General features: G+C 35.2%; 2 protein-coding genes across 4 annotated transcripts; one reads left to right on the plus strand and one right to left on the minus strand.

Moving 5' to 3' along the window:
- The first annotated feature begins 10 nt into the window (after positions 1-10).
- LOC139974703 (uncharacterized) lies at positions 11-10,198 on the plus strand. 3 transcript variants are annotated; one of them, XM_071982035.1, is made up of 8 exons: positions 11-111; positions 1,997-2,158; positions 3,576-3,872; positions 4,294-4,528; positions 4,707-4,843; positions 5,330-5,479; positions 6,468-6,611; positions 7,735-10,198. In XM_071982035.1, the coding sequence occupies exons 2-8, from the start codon at positions 2,056-2,058 to the stop codon at positions 8,106-8,108; spliced, it is 1,440 nt and encodes a 479-aa protein (XP_071838136.1). In that variant the 5' UTR covers positions 11-111; positions 1,997-2,055; the 3' UTR covers positions 8,109-10,198. The 3 variants fall into 3 exon arrangements, with proteins under 3 accessions (XP_071838136.1, XP_071838134.1, XP_071838135.1); XM_071982033.1 differs by lacking the exon at positions 11-111 and adding an exon at positions 603-759; XM_071982034.1 differs by lacking the exon at positions 11-111 and adding an exon at positions 659-954.
- Positions 9,821-21,005, minus strand: LOC139974702 (uncharacterized). The gene is made up of 6 exons (XM_071982032.1): positions 20,054-21,005; positions 17,755-17,955; positions 16,687-17,076; positions 16,222-16,311; positions 15,143-15,501; positions 9,821-12,949 (listed from the first exon to the last, which is right to left on the minus strand). Exons 1-6 carry the CDS (start codon positions 20,580-20,582, stop codon positions 12,737-12,739), a joined length of 1,782 nt encoding a protein of 593 aa, XP_071838133.1. The 5' UTR covers positions 20,583-21,005; the 3' UTR covers positions 9,821-12,736.
- Between the last annotated feature and the right edge of the window lie 498 nt (positions 21,006-21,503).

Raw genomic sequence — 21,503 nt, forward strand, 5'->3', positions numbered from 1 at the left:
TACCAATATGGCAACAACTGACAACTTTTGATAATACCACTCTACAAAAGAAGGAAGATTTACGAAAGATCGACCAAATTTCAACGGGCTATATCTCGAAAACGACATGTTGTATGATTTTACTTTCTTGTATGTGTTTATTTGGACCATACTCAATCATTCTGATGAAATTTCATCTAAATCTGAGAGGCTCACCTGGGAACTTTTCAGAAAATACCAACCTGAAGCTATCACAGGATTCATCCCAGGATTTAGATTCATCCCAGGATTCATCACAGGATTCATCCCAGGATTCATCCCAGGATTCATCACAGGATTCTGAAGCTATCACAGGATTCATCCCAGGATTCAGATTCATCCCAGGATTCATCACAGGATTCAGAAGCTATCACAGGATTCATCCCAGGATTCAGATTTATCCCAAGATTCATCACAGGATTCTGAAGCTATCACAGGATTCATCCCAGGATTCAGATTCATCCCAGGATTCGAATCCTGTGATGAATCCTGGGATGAATCTGAATCCTGGGATGAATCCTGTGATAGCTTCAGAATCCTGGGATGAATCCTGTGATGAATCCTGGGATAGCTTCAGGTTGGTCAGAAAATTGGTTGATTTGAGGGGGCATGAGCCATATATGGTATACACCAGTAAGGAATTGGGTCGTCATTCTACTAGTACTACTGTAGTCCAATGTTGGTGAGGCGGTGGCTTTCGACGGGAATGTTTGGCAGAGCCAGACAGCCAGTAAGCAAACGGTATGGAATGGATTGAAATGTTGAAACAAAGAGGGGGTGACCCCCCTCCCCTTTGAGATTGTTTTGAACAATTGAAGGTCCTTAGATGCGATCTGGTGCAGTGTTTTGCCAGCACTGAGGCTAACCTAACTCTACGTTTGCTATTGCGGAAATGAAAATAACAATTAATGGGAAATATGGTACTTGATACCCGATGTAAGAAGCCTGGTGTAATACTTACACGTTGTTGCTTTACATCTAGAAATTATTACACACTTGTTACTGGTAGAGGTACAATAGGCGTCATGAACGTTTGACAAAGTTTGGTTGTAGGCCTAGGCCCTAGGCCTAACGTTAGGCTTAACTTAAGACTTAACAGTTTCTGTACACTTTTAGAACTGGGTCCGATTGTTTTAAATAGCCGTGCAGCCTAGCTATCCAGGGAGATTAGCAGCTGCCCTGGTATCATAAGTTACAACAGGCGAACTCCTCCCCCCCCCCCCCACTGGCCCTCTCAAAGTTATCGTAAATTCATATAGACCTAGAACCTTCCTAGGCTAGGACCTTAAAATGGGTAAGTACAGTACTGTACTTACTATTCAGCAAACCAACTTTGCAATATAAAAAAGTCAATTGTTGGATCATACACTTACCCCTCCCACTGCAATGTCATACCAAGATAGCAATGATTTTGTGACTTAAAAACGTAATTGCCCAATGTGTAGGCCTGTATGAAATCAAGCAAACCAAAGCAATTAATCCTATACTTTGAGTATCACTCTCATTTGAAAAAGTAAATGCTTGGTCTGTCACCATGATGCAAGTTGCTAAACAATGTGGTTTAGGAGCACTAATACCTCCCCATGTGTTTCTTTTAAAGCTGCTGTGAAGAAAAGGGGGCAGGGGAAGGTTGGAAGGTTGCTTCAATGTGTCCGCTTAGTAGTTTAGTGGAAGATAAGGATCATGAAGGACATTAAGTCCCCATCAAGGATCCTATGAAAAAGTATCGAAACACAGAAACTTCAAAAGTGTATTGCAATTCATAAAATATCTGGTCATAACACAAAGTGTGTTTTCTGTGTGTGTATTTTCACTCATGGGCTATTCTACTTATTAACCCCACAAGGATTTTTAGTTTACTTCCACTCACCATATATTACTGTATCTTATTTAGCTTTGTGATAAAAAATTGATACAAATGAAGTTTTAAGTGCAATTTTCACAGAATGAATTTGTATTTACCTCATACTCTCACCAGAAATCACAAAACGAGACCAACTGAAGTAGCTGAATGTTTTGACCCTTGACCTTTGGACCATGCTTATGATGCATTTGTGTGACTTATTGGCCATTCTTGTCTATGGGCTGCATCACATGCCTACTGGATGGTGTCTTAATTGTACAGCATCAGAGGGCTTTGGTAAGTTGCCTGCCAGTGGCAGACAATAAGACACATGAAAGAGATATATTTACACAGCTGGTTGAAAACCATCTCAATATCTTGTTCCAAACTCTGGACTTAGAGTTGTTTGAATTTAACAAAGGGCCTCAGGGGAGATTTTCACTTTGCTTACCGAGTCTCTCAACCCTTTTAAGAGATTGTTGTAATACTGTAATAAAACTCTTTTCATCATCTTTGTTGGTACTTGATGCTTGGGTGGTATACATCAGGTCCGAAAATAATTCTTGGTACTGCAACAGAAACTTACAGCCTGTGCCACTAGTACAGTACAGTACTTGCTTTACTGCCCTTAAAATACATGTATTTGTTATCGGCAGCAACAACTATACCATTCCCCTTTAGTCATGTTGTTGTATATGCCTTCATAACGATTTCAATCAATACACTTTGACTTTCTTAAATCAGACATCTGAGGATATAGATGCTATATTATAAGCAGGAAAACATTGATAGATTCCTGCCTGTCTTTATAGAGAAGTAGATTTGGTCAAAACGTTTTGTATCCAAAGACAAATTTTACTGTGTGGTCGGATGTCAAGCAAAAAGCAAAGTGATGGAGTACAGTAACAGCTAGCGATTGGTAGGTACAGTAGCTTATGATATGTTTGCCTGAAGTTTGAGTGGTGGCATTTTAGAATCATAAAAAAGATGTTCCTTACTTTCCACTGACGATGGGATATTTCTTACAGAAATATTAATTGTACTTCTATAGAAGAACATCAATTGGAATAATTCTGAGGCTGAGAGGAAAGCCATTTAAGGGCCCCAGCCAATATCAGCACAATTGTGATACTCTTAAATAAAATTATTTTCCCATCAATTTATTCATTCATCTCGTCTGGGTATTTTGTCTTGAGGTGGAAAGGAGGTTGGATTTGTATTTTACCACATCAATGGCAAACAGATGCTCTACGGGTCAATATATTGTATTATGTCATATCATATTACATCATGTTATACTATTCATCACTGCTTTTTCTAACATCAGTTTTAGGCCTCATGTTGTAACGTCAGGCCTCATCACACTTTTAATCATTCCACCTTCTATAAAAACATGATATTGTCAATTTTGTTCATAAAAGCATCATACCATTTTTTGATATCTATGGCTCTACAGGAGATAGAAAGGTAGAGTGGGACTATATAAATGAGGAATACATGCAATTTATGAGCACAAACACTATACAATTACCTTGCTGCCCATTGGCATTACTGCAGTAGAATGTTTCATCAAAATGGTCTACCAGTCAAAAGCCGGCGCTATTTCCCATGATTAAAGCACACAACAAGTATCTTGGACTCTCTTAAACTTTCCATCCAGCTTACCAACCTTCTATTCTCTTCCACATTTCTTTGCATCTGACTTCTCATCCAGGACCTTTAGAATTCTTTGACGGAGACTGCTGTAAGGACATAATTTGCCATACCCTGACTACCGAAGTTTTATGCATTTCTTGTTCAGCCACCAACCTTTGCTCAGTAAGATGGTTCAAAGATGATGAGCTGTTTACTCCGCCTAGTTTAGATGGGGCCGTCTACAGTAATGCTGATGGAAGTATACTTCAAATAGATCCCCAGACTCCCAGTTTGTCCTACGTAGGGAAGTACACATGCAAAGTATGTAACAGAACACACACTGTGGAAAAGACATTCTATGTACAAGGTATAGAGGGTAAGTTCAAGTGAAATTTAGGATGATTTAGAATAACTTAAATGAAAGTAGTGCAACACACATCAGATGATTCAGTTACTTTCAAAAGCTAAGGAATGATCAAACATTTAGTTCATGCCTCACATAACTGCATCCTGACAACAAATGTAAATGTCAAGAACAGACTATATTGATTGCAAAATAATAATGAATAATATGCCAAATGAGCAAGTTGTTACATAAAACACAAATGATGAAGAATAAACATCCGTATCCGTGTCAGTGTATCCATGTCAGTATTTATTGCAAATAAATCTCATCAAGTGCAAAACTGCTGTATAAAATGTGTCTATGTATAGCAATTGTAGAGGTACTTCTTCAATGTTGTTATAGTAGTCAAGTCTTTTGACAATAGCTTATCTGTCTTGATTTATGATGACAGAACCTCCATATACAGACCCCCCTTTAGAATGTCGGATCAGTAGCTGCAGTGACCAGCAGGAGAATTTGGGTGATAATGCTACCTTTGTCTGTTCATTCTGCGCCCAAGAGAAAACAAATGAGTTGAAGATGGACTGGCAGAAAATGGAGGATGGTAACTGGACATCTGTCACCGATTTAAACATCACAGGAACTATGTTTACAACTTGGAAATCAAATGTCAGCCAAGAGCTATGGTAAGCAACTTGAAATATTATCCGATATTAAATGTAGCCAAATCCTTGTTATTCTCAGCTTATAAGTCTTCATTCTGCAATAAGTAATCTGGAATTTACAAAACCAAATCTCTCCATCTCCAAAGTGTGAATTACAGATTTACAGCTTTTTTTCACGATTTCACTCTTTAACATGCAGTGTTTCAACCGTTTGTGCAGAGTTCTTTCTGGTTATTACTAATGTAACAATAAAAACTTATGGATCATACAGATTGGTTACTTACGTGGAATCAACAAACCAGTCCAGTGCAACCAACCCTCTACAGCTCCTTCAAGGTAAGTATGGTATCCTTGTTCTTAGCATTATGTAACTACAAAGATGTGGGAAAACATTCAAGTACTTTGAAACATTTATATTTAAGAAATCAAAGACATTTGCCACCTTATGCCATATCTATTCACAGTGATAACAGCTGGAGAACTGTGCGACCTTTAGGCCATTGACAGGATTCCAATTGAAACAACTGTTTATTATACCACCAAAACAAGACTATTTATTTGTGCTTTGATTTGTAATGGACTCTCATGGAACTCTCTTTTACCATTTATTACACAGAGAAGGCTAGTAATATTTAGCTGTGACAACATGCATGTTCAGCCCCACAAGTTTGGGCCAAAAGTCACAAGAATACAGCCTTTAGTTGTTGAAAGTTCTCTAAATAATGTCATTTTCCACAGATATCAATTAATGACAAATTGTCACTCTAAATTCTTTATAGTTAATTTTGGTATTACTGTTTATTTCTTCTTTATGTTTGCCAGGCCCTGGAGTTTCTGATGTGACCATAACAGTAGTCATTTCAATTGCTGGTGTTACAGTTGTAATATTGCTGATCATTCTCCTTTGGCATGCCATAAATCTTGAAGTTAGACTATTTCTCAAGGACAGATTTGGTACAGTGGAAGAAAAAGGTAAACTTGCACCTGTCAGTGATAAATAGATACATCTTCACAAGTATTGTGAAAAATATCAAATAAATCTCATTTTTATTATTTAACATTTGTATTAATAGATGTATATTTATGTATTAACTTATAAAGGGAAAGTGCATTCAGCCACGCTGTACCAAAAAATAATAATAAGTACATACAGTACAAAAAGTTCATACAGTCCAGAAATGTCTAAATAAAATGCTTTCTTAAAGAGGTGAGTTTTTAATTCACGCTTGAATTGTTCAAAACTATGAATATTTTGAAGAAAATCAGGTAAGCTATTGCAAGTCATTGGGCTGTGACGGGAAACGATCTGTCTTTAACTGTTTATTTTAGTTACTGGAATATGAAGGACAATGCCCAAGTCAGTAGATAAAGAACGTAAACCTGGACGAGCTTTGCGAATATTGATAAGTTCTGTTAAGTAAGGAGGAGCTAGATCATGAAGACATTTGATTGGGAGCCAATTAGAGTGAGCAGAGAGATGTACACGAGAAAAGAAATAAAAAGATAAAAAGTCCTCATAAGCATTAAACCCAGATGAACATCAAACTTGTCCATGCATTCTAACATCAAATAACATGTATCGTCGAAATCAACTCCAGATCTGCTCCAAATCAAAACTCCAAATATGTGTAACTTAATTTCATTAAAAGTTAATCAAATCCCTCATATCAGTATTCCAGGCCTACAGCCTCATTTACATATTAAACCTTAGACTTCCCTTCCAGCTGATTGCAACTCTGTGAGGAATCAATTTTCCATACACTGTAGATCATTCGAAACCACCCATATCAGTCCCGGTAGTATTTTTGTATAGATGCTTTTAATTTTGAGAAATTACCATTTTATAATCGGTTAGTCAATTAAAGAATATATAGTCTAACACACAGATCAACTAAAAAAAAACTTGCAATCTCACCAAAACTGAGTAAACAACTCTTACATAATTATCTCTTCTCATCAGGTCAAAGAAGCCACGATGCTTTTGTAGCATACGACAGCTCGTCAGAAGAAGACAGAGCTTTTGTTCTAGAATTCATCCGTCCTAAGTTAATGGCATGCGGCTACGTTGTTTATGTGAAGGACATTGATGTAAATGGTGGTGCTTGTGAGTATCAGACAGAACAACTGAGAAAACGGTTGATTGTTCCAGTAATTACCACCAACTTGAAAGTACCAACAGTTGTTAACAGTCTATTCTGAATATTCTGTTGTAAATAAGCATAATCAGTAGAACAATGATAAGTGATGGTGGTTAATTTAAGTGCTCCGATATGATGATGATAAGATCTAGGAAATCATATTGTCACAATCCCATCAGAACTGCAATTATACAAGTCAAACTGAGTTTTAATATATTTCCGCACAATATAAATGGTGTGAAGGCTTTCACATGCAGCCCCCATATACAAATACTGTAATTAGACTGACGGACCAATATAGAGTACCAAACAAAGATTTGATACCAGGAAATTAACTTTTGATAATACATGTTCAGTAAATGACATTGAAATTTGCATATATAGGAGAGTAAAGTTTTAGCATTCTTTATGTTTTTATTGAAGTCATTCCAGAGAATGACACCTCTTTCTATAAAATGGTGACGAGATATTTACACTGGTGGTAAGATTCGAACACAAATTATTTAAAATATGTGTTGTACTTGTGATTATCTCAGTTTAACTGATTTTCAGAGTTGTGTGGTGACACATCTATACTGGAACATAGAGCATTTGTAAATATCAAATATATTCAATACTTTTAGATTCGAGAAAAGTAGTGTAGTGTGACAAAGGTACTCTAAGTGGTCAAGAATGGAATAGCTTTCTTTTATAAAATTACTGAATGATAACAACAAGTTTGGAAGAAGTTTCCCGAAGTAATTAGGACAACTTTGAGGTAATTAGGGAATCATAAACTGTTTTAAGACTCACCTAGTAGGACTGTCCCTGAGCTTTGTATGGTTTTGATCAAGATCATTAATGATGTCAAATGTTGCTCATCTGAACCGAAATTTAACGAGGAAATAAGCTGCTGGTTATGGCTGTCTTTGTACCATTGATAAATCTGTTACAAGGCTTAAATATAGACAAACCTTACTTAATTAATGAATTATAGAGACAAACCTTACTTAATTAATGAATTATAGAGACAAACCTTACTTAATTAATGAATAGCAGAACTTCAAGGTTCCAGATTCTCTTACTGATCTCTAATGAATCTCTCAACAGCTTTTGCAGAAGAGATTTTAGAAGCAGTAGAAGTGAGCCTGCGTTGTGTGCTGGTAATCTCACCAACATTTATGTCCTCACGCCTGATGGGACTTCAAGTAAACGCTGCGTTGGACCAGATGACAGAGCATCAGACAAAGATTATACCCATCCTCTTTGGAGATATCAAAGAGAAAAAGTGGCAACAAATCAAAGGCCTGTCAGCTCTCCTGGCCATCTTGAGATGTATTCACTACAAAGAAGGTAAAACCAACAGAAACAAATTTATGAAACGTCTTCTGCTACGCATGCCGAAAAGGTCCAAGCGAGAGCGCACCTCAGATATTCTGCTCAACTCAACGAGCGACACCACCCCCCTGACTCCAGATTTATAGCCAATGATTGATGAATCGATAAGAAAGGGCAGATCTGTAAGACTTGATCTTTGATTCATTTCTTGGTATGGCTAAAGAAGCTGTAAAGTGGTCCTCTGGATTCTATGTTAGACACACTCAGTTGACTTCAATCCTGACATCTTGTGTCATTTCCTTTCGGTGCTAACAGGTTTAAGAGAATCATGGTATAATAAGGTACTTTGTGTGCCCAATACTTAATGCCTTTGGCAAAGAGTGAACTAATAAATAGGCTAGGGGTGTGAAAGGCTGGAAATAATGACACATACTCAGGTTTGCAAGGACACACCAAAGAGACTGTATAATATCAAGAACTCTACTCAAACATGTGGGCTAGTTCCTTGCATACAATTAATGACACAACAGTTTTGCATGGGCCTTATCTGAATCCAAGAAAGTGTATGGAACCTTATTGGCCTTACAACAGGACTCTGGGTTGGATTTATTCATGACATAGCAGGTTTATGCATTATAAATTGATAACATCTGATATTGGCATTAGATATAAACGTGAATGTCTCTCAGTTTAATAGCACTCTTCTGCCATTGTGAGAACAATTGAGACTTCGACCAACGTTTGCAAACAGTTTCGATGTCCCAACAGAATATGGTAACATATTATAATTTCCTTTTTGGCTAAATTGCTGTCACTTAGATATAAATGGTGCTTTAACTTGATACTGCCAATATTGCAGCAAGTTACTCATGTTTAGGGATTACTGAAATTGATGGAATGTCAGACAGTAATGCTGTAAATGTAATTGATAGGATGCTAGGAACAAAGCTATCATGTATGAATAGTAAACATGTTGTGTAATGTATATTTGGGTTGCACAGAAATATGTTTGTTCCACTTACAAAAATGTTAATTTTGTCTAAGAACAGAGAAACTGTGTGGTTTGTATCAAAAGACAACAAAAGACTGCCAGAAACGAAAGACAACGAAGACTGAAACAAAAAACTGAAACAAAAGACTGAAACAAAAGACTGCCAGTCAGTTTGAATACCCACACATTTTGTGATTTGTTTTGTGTTTTGCAGAAGTATAAATCAATATATATGTTTCTTTTCTTACTGCATAAAATCAGTAATTATTTTTGGCAAGTTGGGGGAAGGGGGCAGCATGTGGCACCTAAATTAATTTGCTTTTGTTCAAGGGAAATTATACAGCTTTCGAGAAACCCATGTTAGAACACTTTGTGAAGTCTTTACGTCATAGATTTTGAACTTTGATTGCAGTTCCTGACGATGTGTCAATTTAAGGTAAAGCTTTCGACAGCGGGCTGGGATGGAGGGATAGGAATGTGAATCTGAATGTGAATTAGAAGGGCCCTATTGTTTCCTGTGGAGGTCAAATGTCATCTGAGGTAAAAAGTCTGAAAACCTTGTAAACATGATAACTCAAACCCAGTAAGGTGGATGAAATTCATATATAGTATGTGGATGCACCGTAACTAGGGCAAGAACCAGATTGTTTTCTGCAGCGGTCAAAGGTCATTTTAGTTCACCAGATGCCAAAGTGTTTCGACAAGGAAGTTATTTACCTTTGCAATTTTGTCAAGTTATCTGGAACTCTTTTCTGATGAACTTGACTTTAGGACATATTTTCCTCAGTTGCTCAATCAATCAGGTGATTCCATATATATATACTATTATATAGCCGAAGGAATCACAATGCCTATGCTACAAAGAAATATTTTATATCACACATATATACTTTATTTTCACTTGCATTTCTGTAACTTTTATATTTTTATACATTAGCGTGCACCAACGATATTATCAGAAAGCAAAAAGCATGTACAGTTAGATACATATTAAATATATAGTATATACATATATCATTCCATTATTGTTTATTACCTTGCCAATATTTTGTTAACATGTGCTTACTTATGTTTATATAGTACTTATTATGTCATTGCCAATATTGAATCAAATTCTTGCCATTGAATAATGAATATGCATGATACGTGAGAAACTTATCATTTATTTAAATCAAAAAAGAATACAAAATCACTATTTGTTTAAGCTTAGATAACAATAAATACATTCTTATTTAGTTTATTCTATAGTTACAGATTAAATATCATTGTAATATTTGATATACTGTTTCAAAGTGTCACATTTGCTTTCCTCATTTTTTCTTCTTATTTGTGTTATTTTAATCCATTTTTGCACCAAATTAAGTTTACAAAGAGTATCCTTCTGACAAACTTCTTGTATGTTAAGTTCCTTTTCAATAATTTTCCAGAAATTTGGTTTTGTTTTAAGTTGAACCTGTTAAGATCTCTGTTTTTTTTTTAACAGGTTGGAACTTGGTTGCATTCTGACCTAGCCATGTCATGCTCATGTAATTTGGTCCATCTTATTCCAAATTGTCAGAATTGTTTAATTTTAGAAAAAATAGTTTCTGTCCTCACCCTCCCCCACCCACCCCCCCCCCCTCCCCCGTCAGAAAAAGTATTCAGCTCCCCTAACAAGAAGTTATGCCAATGTTACCCCATATTGGTTGCTTCATCGTAGAAACCTACTATTTAAATCGATTGCAGAATTTTGGTTTTGGTTTTGCGTTGATCAAAAGCCTTGCCTCCTATTTCATACTTTGTGAGGTTCTCTTGGACCTAGTCTTTCTGTAAATATTGTTGAGTATTTTCAAACCAGATTGTAAGTAAAACAGCCCAAGGTACCACTTTCATTTTGCATGCTAATCATTCGTAGTAAAAGACAGTACCAATCTTTCCTTTCTTTTAATGTATTTCTTCCTTTTATTTTGGGGTTTTTAATCCATTATACCAAGTTCGTCTGTTGTCGTTCTATCTGAAATATTAACTTTCTGTAAATATTCTGTTGTAATACTCAAGACAAGTTAAGAAGTCTTTAAAGGGAAGGTGTATTCAATTAAAGAGCTAATAAAATGAAGTTGAAAGTAAGTTTGATTTGATCTTAGCATAACTAGATACCTTTTTGTCACTATGGTAATGGTAGTATTAAAAAAAAATTAAATTGTAATTATTAGTGGTAACGCATTTTGAATTGACTCTTACCAATAAGACGTTTATTACAATCAAGGCAGATTAACCTTTTGCAGTCATTATAGTTAACATTCCAATATATCTATTTTACAGTCAACCAATACTGCTAGCTGCCTCTAGACATACTAGAAATAACGAAAAATGGTGACTGTAATATACATTTATTAATAACAAAATATTTTTGGTGCTGTTGATGGGTCTTACAGTTATTTCATCGTTCTAAACATTGCGGTTAATATACATAGGGGAGCTGAAGTAATATACAGCATTTCATTCACTATGGAACGCCAAAATTGCTTTAGAAATGATTCATGCTAAAACTGAATTGTTATTCTGCTTGCCTAATATTGACTGTGATGTCACAATTGATATCTGAGTTTATATGAAAGTTTGTTTTATCTTTCTGCACCCTCTAACAGGTTTTCGTTGCGATTGGGAGTAATGTTACAAAGTGTGATTAAGGTGACTAAACTGAGTGCGTACATCCAAGGACACTCTTCAAAATATTCATTTTAATTTCCTAGTCCGTTTTCCATTGTTCATTTTGCTTATAGATATGAAAGTTTAAAAAAGGGTTAATTCTGAGGTGACTAGTTCGAATCTCGCTCTAACCAAAATTTCTTTCCAAAAAGATGTCAAAGATGTAAAGGTTTTATCACTAAAACGTAGAAACTTAAGAAGTAAGATAACTAATGACATGCTACAAGGAAACAATTAAAATGAAGTTAATGAAGTATAGCGTAATATATACACAAAAAGTGAATAAAAGTTAATGGTTAAAATTCACAATTCGTCATCACAATTTAAAAAAAATAACAGTGTAGAGAGCTATGCCTTGATGTTGAATTAATAATCAATGCTATGCAATAAAACAAATACACATGGTAGTTTATTACGTAATCAAAACCTCTGTCGTACTTTTCTGGTTGAGTGTCGTTAAGTCATGTGGAAGGGGGAATAATTAAAGGCCTGGGAAGAGTTAAGGGAAGAACAAGGGAGAGTTATTTCCAACCCTATACGTGTTATAAGGTAAGTGGTATCTAACACCTGTGTATCAGCCGCCCATCCCCCCCCCCCCGAACCCCTTTTCTCTTCCATCCCTAGCCATGCCACCGAAATGTGGGTCCCGAAATCTATTCGGTGGGTCGCAAGATTTCGAAAACAATATTAGACTTTTGAAGCTTGCCGACGGAAATCAATTACCGTAATTTTTTGAATAACATTATAAGTCAGTGGTTTTCATGTATTCTTAGCATCGACTTTGAGAGGGTTGAATTCTATTCCGTGGTGGCAGTCAACTTCCTGTCAAAGTTTGATCATAGATGAACATTTATTTGACATTGTAGCATGTTTTTTTCCTCTTGCTTCCAATGTAAATTACACACCATATATTATCCCTTGAATAAAACTATAAAAGGTGCGGATTGAAAAAAAAACTAAATCGAAAACACAAATTTGGAGTGTACATTCATTTCACTGAAGAAGATATTATCTGGTGGGTTTCCCATATTTGAAGTCTGCAGTCCCATTCCTCTTTTATATGTTAATTGTTATATTCTAATCGGTTCATTTCTACTAGTAAGCTAATTGCCTACACGGAATAGTAAGTAACAGATTTTTCTCTTTAGTCAGGCTGTTTTTCTTGTAGTAATCCAGCAGGGTCTCAATAGAAAGGAATGTCCGAGTTCGTCCGCAGGAAGATTCGATGTAGAAGCTGGATTTATTTACTGCGATTGTAAATTTCCCTAATTGCTCCTGACATTTGACAAGTAAAGTCAAGTACTCTGGCTGTGGAATTCCAAGAGAAAGGAAACTTAAAACAAAATGGGTTTGGGTGTTAATAAAAAATATTTGTATAGATTGGAGAAGGAAATACAATTTCTGTATTAGATAGATGCCTCACTTTATGGATAATAACAAGTAAAATCGTTGGGTTTGATAGAAAAAAAGTAAAACTTTCTGTTTTTAAACATTTAAGCAACAAAGAAAGTACAAGTGATTAAGAAGAAAAATGACTGGCACGTTAGAAATGAATGAACAAAAGGATATATACTGACTATCAAGCATGTATACTTACTGTAAAAGATATATACTTACTATATAGGATATTACTTACTATAATGGATGTATACTTTATAAAGGATATATACATAAAGGATCTATACTTCTATAAAGGATATATACATACTATAAGGGATATACTTACTATAAAAGATATATACTTACTATAAAGGATATATACTTACTTTATAGGAAATTACTTACTATAATGGATATATACTTTCTATAAAGGATATATACATACTATAAAGGATTATACTTACTATAATGGATATATACTTACTATAAAGGATATATACATACTATAATGGATATATACTTACTATAAAGGATATATACTTTCTTTATAGGATATTACTTACTATAATGGATATATACTTACTATATAGGATATTACTTACTATAATATGGATGTATACTTCTATAAAGGATATATACATACTATAAGGGATATACTTACTATAAAGGATATATACTTACTTTATAGGATATTACTTACTATAATGGATATATACTTACTATAAAGGATATATACATACTATAATGGATATATACTTACTATAAAGGATATATACATACTATAAAGGATATATACTTTCTTTATAGGATATTACTTACTATAATGAATATATACTTACTATAAAGGATATATACATACTATAAGGGATATACTTACTATAATGGATATATACTTACTATAAAGGATATATACTTACTTTATAGGATATTACTTACTATAATGGATATATACTTACTATAAAGGATATATACATACTATAATGGATATATACTTACTATAAAGGATATATACTTACTATAAAGGATATATACATACTATAAAGGATATATACTTACTATAATGGATATATACATACTATAAAGGATATATACTTACTATAATGGATATATACTTACTATAATGGATATATACTTACTATAAAGGATATATACTTACTTTATAGGATATTACTTACTATAATGGATATATACTTACTATAAAGGATATATACATACTATAATGGATATATACTTACTATAAAGGATATATACATACTATAAAGGATATATACTTTCTTTATAGGATATTACTTACTATAATGGATATATACTTACTATAAAGGATATATACATACTATAAGGGATATACTTACTATAATGGATATATACTTACTATAAAGGATATATACTTACTTTATAGGATATTACTTACTATAATGGATATATACTTACTATAAAGGATATATACATACTATAATGGATATATACTTACTATAAAGGATATATACATACTATAAAGGATATATACTTACTATAAAGGATATATACATACTATAATGGATATATACTTACTATAAAGGATATATACATACTATAAAGGATATATACATACTATAATGGATATATACTTACTATAAAGGATATATACATACTATAAAGGATATATACTTTCTTTATAGGATATTACTTACTATAATGGATATATACTTACTATAAAGGATATATACTTACTATAAAGGATATATACATACTATAATGGATATATACTTACTATAAAGGATATATACATACTATAAAGGATATATATACTTTCTTTATAGGATATTACTTACTATAATGGATATATACTTACTATATAGGATATTACTTACTATAATATGGATGTATACTTCTATAAAGGATATATACATACTATAAGGGATATACTTACTATAAAGGATATATACTTACTATAAAGGATATATACATACTATAATGGATATATACTTACTATAAAGGATATATACATACTATAAAGGATATATACTTACTTTATAGGATATTACTTACTATAATGGATATATAATTACTATAAGGGATATATACTTACTTTAAGGGAAAATAAACTTACTATAAAGGATACTATAATTGATATATACTTACGTTATGCTTACTGGTTCTAATATAATATGCTCCAATGGGTGCGTTTAACAGTATTTCGGCCGAATTTCTGTCAGAATCTTGTTTCTTCACGAACCATTCTTTTTGCCAGAGGATAGGATCTGCTTTAGGCAGTATTTCACAATTTTCTTTTGGTACCAGACCAATTTCACTCTCGGGATTTCTTGCGATATACATCTCATTTGGCTTTCCATGATTATAGAAGCCAATGACGTCCATGCGTTCTCCTCGCACAAGTGTCAATTGTCTGTATTCGTCAAAAACAAGTTCAGTTCCATGCAAGGGGAACAAATCAGCAGTGATTTCGATCACAAAGTGAAAACGATGCGTTGTCGGTGGATCTATGAAGAAGAAACATGAACAGTGAGTCATTTCGTGATGGATATAATTCTGAGTAAAATGTCAACTGCTGGAGTCTTTTTTTTTCTTCAAGTTGTTACAACTCTGATAAATTTCGCTGCTTATAATGATGTCGTAACTGATATCTATCCTATATTTTGATGTAATTGCATATCGTTCTTTCTTTTGTTTTTGCTGTTGTTGTTTTGCCTGTTGACATTACTATCAGCATTTAACTTTTGTTTCTATATTATTGTTACAACTCTGATCAATTTCGCTGATAATATGTCGTGACTGATATTTCTTTTTCATGTTTTGCTGTTGTTGTTTTGCCTGTTGACATTACTATCAGTATTTAAGGTTTGTTTCTTCATCATTGTTAATATAGTCGTGGTTGTCCTTCGTGACGTCACAGTTATGTTGTTGTAGATGTTCTGATGTTATTCGTCTCGTCCAAGTACGGCGTCGACAGTCCAGTCTATTCTCTGGGATAAGTATGTCACCAGTCTCCGTTTTGTAAGTCTAATATTTACGAATATATTAGGAATACATTTCTTATCCCACATTACCATGAGCCCTTTTTTACTCCAGTGCCCCCCCCCCCCCCATCACCCTTCCCCTCTAATAAGACCTGCCATGTCGAATTGTTGCTTGTGTTATTCGAAATGGACAAAACTGGTTGTATATGACGCAGGGTCGACGTTCGGGGCAGTGTTGTTTACCTTCTACTGGACTAGAGCGACCAGAACCGGGTCGTGAGGATGAACCCGAGGAAAGAAAGCCGATGAACTTTGTAAATCCTCCACGAGAACCTGTATAGGAAATCAAGATATCACATAGCAAACTTTGGAACAGATATAGCAGTGATTCAAATCGTTCAATATTTGAAATAAGGCCTGAAGTGATACTCTGACGTCATCATCGAGTGAGTTAACGAAAGTTCGTTGTGCAGCCAAGAGAATATTTTAAAGCAGAACAGAGGTGGAATGTGTATACCACCTGCACTCAAATCTGTCTCCTTTTGTGTTATATCAAAAGCCTTCTTCATTTCTACTAATGTTTACTTAGATCATCGGCGAATAATGATTGGGGAACGCATAAATGATAACAACTCGTTTTATTTTCTGGATGTTATGAACGTCGTTAGAGAATATGCTATGATTGTATAGCTAGTTATAGTCTCTTACCCGACGTAGGACTCATTAATTTCCCGCTTCCTCGTCTGTCAACCGATTGTTGTTTTCTGGTAATTTTAAATTCATCTCCCCATCCATATATTCCCTCCCGAATATCTTTCACACCATCATGAAGATCGTACAATTTGTTCTCCTTTAAGATTGTCAAGAGATGGTTTAGGTCATTTTTGAAGATGTATTCCTCCATAAGGACACGAAGTTTCTCTTTATTTTCCACGATGCTCTTTTTAACTTTGGACGATTCCATAGACTTTGCAACTGCCATCGCTTGATCTGTTGTCATTGTGTCACAAAGATATGCAATAACCTGTGACGTCACATCCGTTTCACGAACGTTGGAAGTTGGAGAATGTTCGTGAGGTATTACATTGTAAACGTTATCTAAAGGCGTCAAAAAACAATAAAAACATCAACATGTAACATTGGAGTTAGTTACTTAGTTTGAGAAACTTGGAAGACTTACTCGTATCCCGAATCTTCCTGCAGGATCAGGTCGACCTCCCCCTCCCAGCCCCACCCCCCCCCCCACCGTTACTCGTTAAAATAATCTCGTATTATCGGAATCGGATTTGTAAAGTAGCATTTGTAACAAAAATCATTGACAGATTCTTATGTTTGCGTAACATTGAATTTCGTTAGATATGTGATCAAAGAACTTAGTAGCCGTTGTCCTCGATTCGACATCTCCTGAAACATTAATATTATATTATTAACACCAGCCCCTTCCCCCGGCTAGTTCAGGGAGTGTGGGGTTTACATCCCCTCACCCATTCAACCTCACCCATTCAACCCCAGAATGGGAAGTAGTTATCAGCACAAGGCTTGTGTTTAAACCGAATGGTCATTTCTCCCACCCACAAGAAAAGCACCCTTTCCTATAAAAACCACTCAATTAAACTGGGCCCACCAGCGATCATTCACATTAAGACGAGCTATGCAAGGATGTAATGTTTTAACCATAAAGAGGCATAGAACATTTAAAACAAAGATCTTTACACGAACAATATTAACCCAAAGACGCTCATTTCAATTCTGTGAAGAAATCGTATTGAAACCTACTTGCATCACTACTAATTTCGCCTGAATTCGTCGTGGCCGTGCTATTCATATGGTAGGGCGTTTTGTAGGAGTTCCGCGATTGAGCTGCGCGAAGGTGTTGCTCGTCTCTCCTGGTAGTTTTAGGCGAAGGTGGTGGTGAGTAAACATCGTCTCTGGGCAATGGCGGCAAAGGTTTTTTAGGGGGTCCTTTATATTGTTCAACTGTGGAATAATATCAATCATTTTATATTAAAGTACGCAGGTTGAAAATAAAGCGTACTTCGAAACTATGGAATTGAAAGATCATTATATTCAATTTCATATCTCACATAGATCTAGGCCTAAGTGAGGGCCAGGAATTGTGTCATGTTCCACTGAACCATTGGATGTGTATTTGTGCAGACGAGGTGTCCATTAATACATATATTTGGTAATTCCTACCATCAACCATCACGGGGTTGCCCACCTTAAGAAAAATGTTGCCCCCCCCCCCCTAACAATAGAATGTTGGCTACGCCACTGAGTCATTTAACAATATCTCGCGTTATAGAAACAAATTATTGATACTGACAACTAGGAGGGGTGAAATATATTTCTGTTTAAGATAAATATAAAATTTCCCCTACCCTCTATCCCCTTTAAATAAACCCATCACACCCTGACTCTTAACCAAATAATGTCCAATTTATTATTGGTAATTATTATCTTGGATTTTAAAAGAAAATGATTAGTCTGAATATATATATATATGCCCTACATATTTTGCCTAAAGATGGCATAAGCGGTGCTTTGTTGAACGATGTTGAAATCACTATAATATAATTCAGCGGGAAACAATTATTTATTTAATTAGTAAACTTCATCTGATTAGAAACATTTTAACCTTGGCATGTACTGGCCACTTCCAAAATGTTTGGACGTTGACCCGAAAATTAAAAGGATCGTCCAAGTACAAGTTTATATTTGACATATGAAAGAGGAATTTATTCTAAGCATTCTGGTGAAAATTGACAATTTTGGGAGTTAACAACGTTTTCAAGTTGACACGTTTTGCAGCATCAGTGACTTGATCAGAAGACATGTGCGATGTCACTGAAGCACACTAGCAAACTGTATTATATCTGTCTTCAAACTTTAAATATATGTTTTCTACTTTAAAAGTGTGATGCTTCTCAGTATGAATAACTTTGCCGTCACTTCACATCCCATTAGATAAGTAACATGTCCATTCCAAGATCAAAACAATAAAGCAACACAAAACATTTTACTCTCAGTACATGTACAACTATTGTGACATCACAACCGTTTGTTTTAAGTTCATAGTTGGTGCAAACATAATTTACTAGCTGATGTGATGGCCGATGCTATAGAGGGTGACGAAAAACTCATTCCTCGTCGGTCGTGTAGCTGTGACAATTTCAATGATCAATATTTCTAGAACTCCATGTAGGAAGCTCACCAGGATGTTAAGAGGAAGTTCCTCTACCATCATTAAATCATAAAATCTTTTAGCATATCACGTCGTATACTATCAAATTTCGCTAACAATACGGTATTGTCCCTTTCACCTTTAATATTGACACCTCGTGTTGACATTATTACCTAGTGACCGTTAATGCAGACAATGGTATCAATCGACCCACATAAGGTAACGGTTAATTCAATTGTCTTCTTATGAAATTTGGGTTTTCCCCCATTTCTCCCGCAAAGTTTTATGTTATTCATTTTGTTATATTTTGTTATAACATTATCAGTATAACTATATTTTTCTTTATTTCCTTCTGCATTTTAAGCGACGTCAGGCTTGTGTCTATTAAGTTTATTCTGCTATGGAGAATTTAAAATATTACATGCTAAATAAATCACTAGTAAAAATAACATTTTGTAGGAATTTTAATGATTCTTAATTACCAAACCTCTCGCCTTATATATTCTGTTTTGTATAGTATTCCATATCATTGAATCGGTCCCTCTCTAACCCGATGACAGTCAGACACGTCCCACTATCTCCACAAGTCACTGTAGACCCTGGTCCCTCTCTAACCCGATGACAGTCCGACACGGCCCACTATCCCCAGAGTTGAAATGAACGAGGAAATCAATGTTGAAATTTATACAAGAAGGTAACACTAAGCATGTGAAGGAAGTCGGAAATTTGCTTGGAAGTACAGCAACACCCCCCCCCTACCACACACCACCCCTCCCTTGATACACTTCCCCTTCATAGACCACCATCTCTAGGCTACAACAGCGCACTGTATTCTTTTTTTTGTGACCTTCAGAAAAGCTATATTGAATCATAAAAAAACATGTAGCTTACCATTTTCGTACTTAGGTTCCTGAGATGTATGCAGCTTACGGAGTAAATCAGCTCGAGTCAGATCAGTGCAGTTATCTTGGCCCTGGTTGTTTCTAAATACCCCATCGCTTCCCCTACGAGGTAACAATTTAGGAGGAGTTCCGAAAGGGGTGGAAATCAAGCTGCAAGACCTTCGACAGCTATTTCTGATTCTTTGCAGGTTTTCATAATTTTCTTCTTCTCCGATATCGTCTTTGAAATGGCTTTCGTCTTCTCCAGTGTTTTCCTGGCTTTCTTCGATGTCGTCTGCTTGAATCGATTCTTTTCGTTCATTTAACCAAGAAAGACAAAACTGGACTTGATCTAGTTCATCCTCGAGTTCTGTTTTCCTTGAATTCAGATTCAAGATGTCGCTTTCAATAGCAGGGAGATCTTCGTTGTTAACACTATTCCGTCTTAACTGATCTATGATATTCAACGACGGCGGATTTTTGCTCGGAAAATGTCTTTTCCAGTTCAGATTAAATTCATATAATTGTTCCGTAGCCATATTGATTATATTAAACGTTTGTTCTTTTGCTTTCTTTAACAAGCCAACGAGAAGCAGAAGTTAAACCAAACAAAAATGAAGATAATTTCTGCCAAGCTCATATATCTAGTAGTCGCAAAAGTTAATTCACTTCCTTTATAGTACACTGCTTTCTTAACATCTAGAAATGAGGAAACTATCTTGCGTTCAGTACAGCACGGTGTTTCGTACTTTGTAGATCTGTCTATAAACCAGTAAGAACAGGTTGACGGAATGACACAAGATTCATTCAAACATCACTTTATAAACATCGTTTGGGATGATTGATTTTATAAACTGACTCTTTTGTTGTTGACCTTGATTTTCTAGGTTCCTCTGACCTTACTATTGCGTTGAGTAAATATTTCATAAGCTAATAACTGTTGGAAATCCACCATGTAGTCACCTGCTAAATAAAGACACTTTCCAACCTTTACAATGAGTTTATCGCCTCCAACCCCCTTTTTTTTTTCCATTACACCAACGCAGCATACGCATGGGCGGCGATCCTGGGGGGAAGGGGGGATATATCCCCCCATGAAAATGGGTGGAGGGGATGTAATACACCATATCCCCCCCCCCACCAAATGCCAGGGATAAGAATATTTTCATGCCTACATTTATGCATCATCGTGAATGTACAGCTATTTTTTAGCTTCATTTCTCGCCTACCATAAACGCAGTGCGATCTTTTCAAATAAACCGTCTTTATAAAGCAAGAATAGTTGACTGTAGGCTTCATTGGCCCTATAACAACAAAATGTATTATTGCGCCCACGGTATTGATATAGTACATATATGCACCCTAATAGTATTCATATAGGCCCTATAGTAGGCCTACACACGTACATGTTCCCTCAAATAGCTGAGAATCTCATGTAACCAGGGTAATGCTTAATACAC

Source organism: Apostichopus japonicus, chromosome 10 (genome assembly GCF_037975245.1).
Source record: "Apostichopus japonicus isolate 1M-3 chromosome 10, ASM3797524v1, whole genome shotgun sequence".
NCBI classification, from domain to species: Eukaryota; Metazoa; Echinodermata; class Holothuroidea; order Aspidochirotida; family Stichopodidae; genus Apostichopus; species Apostichopus japonicus.

Coding starts and splice junctions, on each gene's coding strand:
- LOC139974703 (XM_071982035.1), top strand. CDS start 2,056: ATGCTTATGATGCATTTGTGTGACTTATTGGCCATTCTTGTCTATGGG. Junction 3,873..4,293: donor CTATGTACAAGGTATAGAGG/GTAAGTTCAAGT, acceptor TTATGATGACAG/AACCTCCATATACAGACCCC. Junction 5,480..6,467: donor TGGTACAGTGGAAGAAAAAG/GTAAACTTGCAC, acceptor TCTTCTCATCAG/GTCAAAGAAGCCACGATGCT.
- LOC139974702 (XM_071982032.1), bottom strand. CDS start 20,582: ATGGCTACGGAACAATTATATGAATTTAATCTGAACTGGAAAAGACAT. Junction 17,956..20,053: donor GGAACCTAAGTACGAAAATG/GTAAGCTACATG, acceptor ATTATTCCACAG/TTGAACAATATAAAGGACCC. Junction 16,312..16,686: donor ATTAATGAGTCCTACGTCGG/GTAAGAGACTAT, acceptor TTTCCTATACAG/GTTCTCGTGGAGGATTTACA.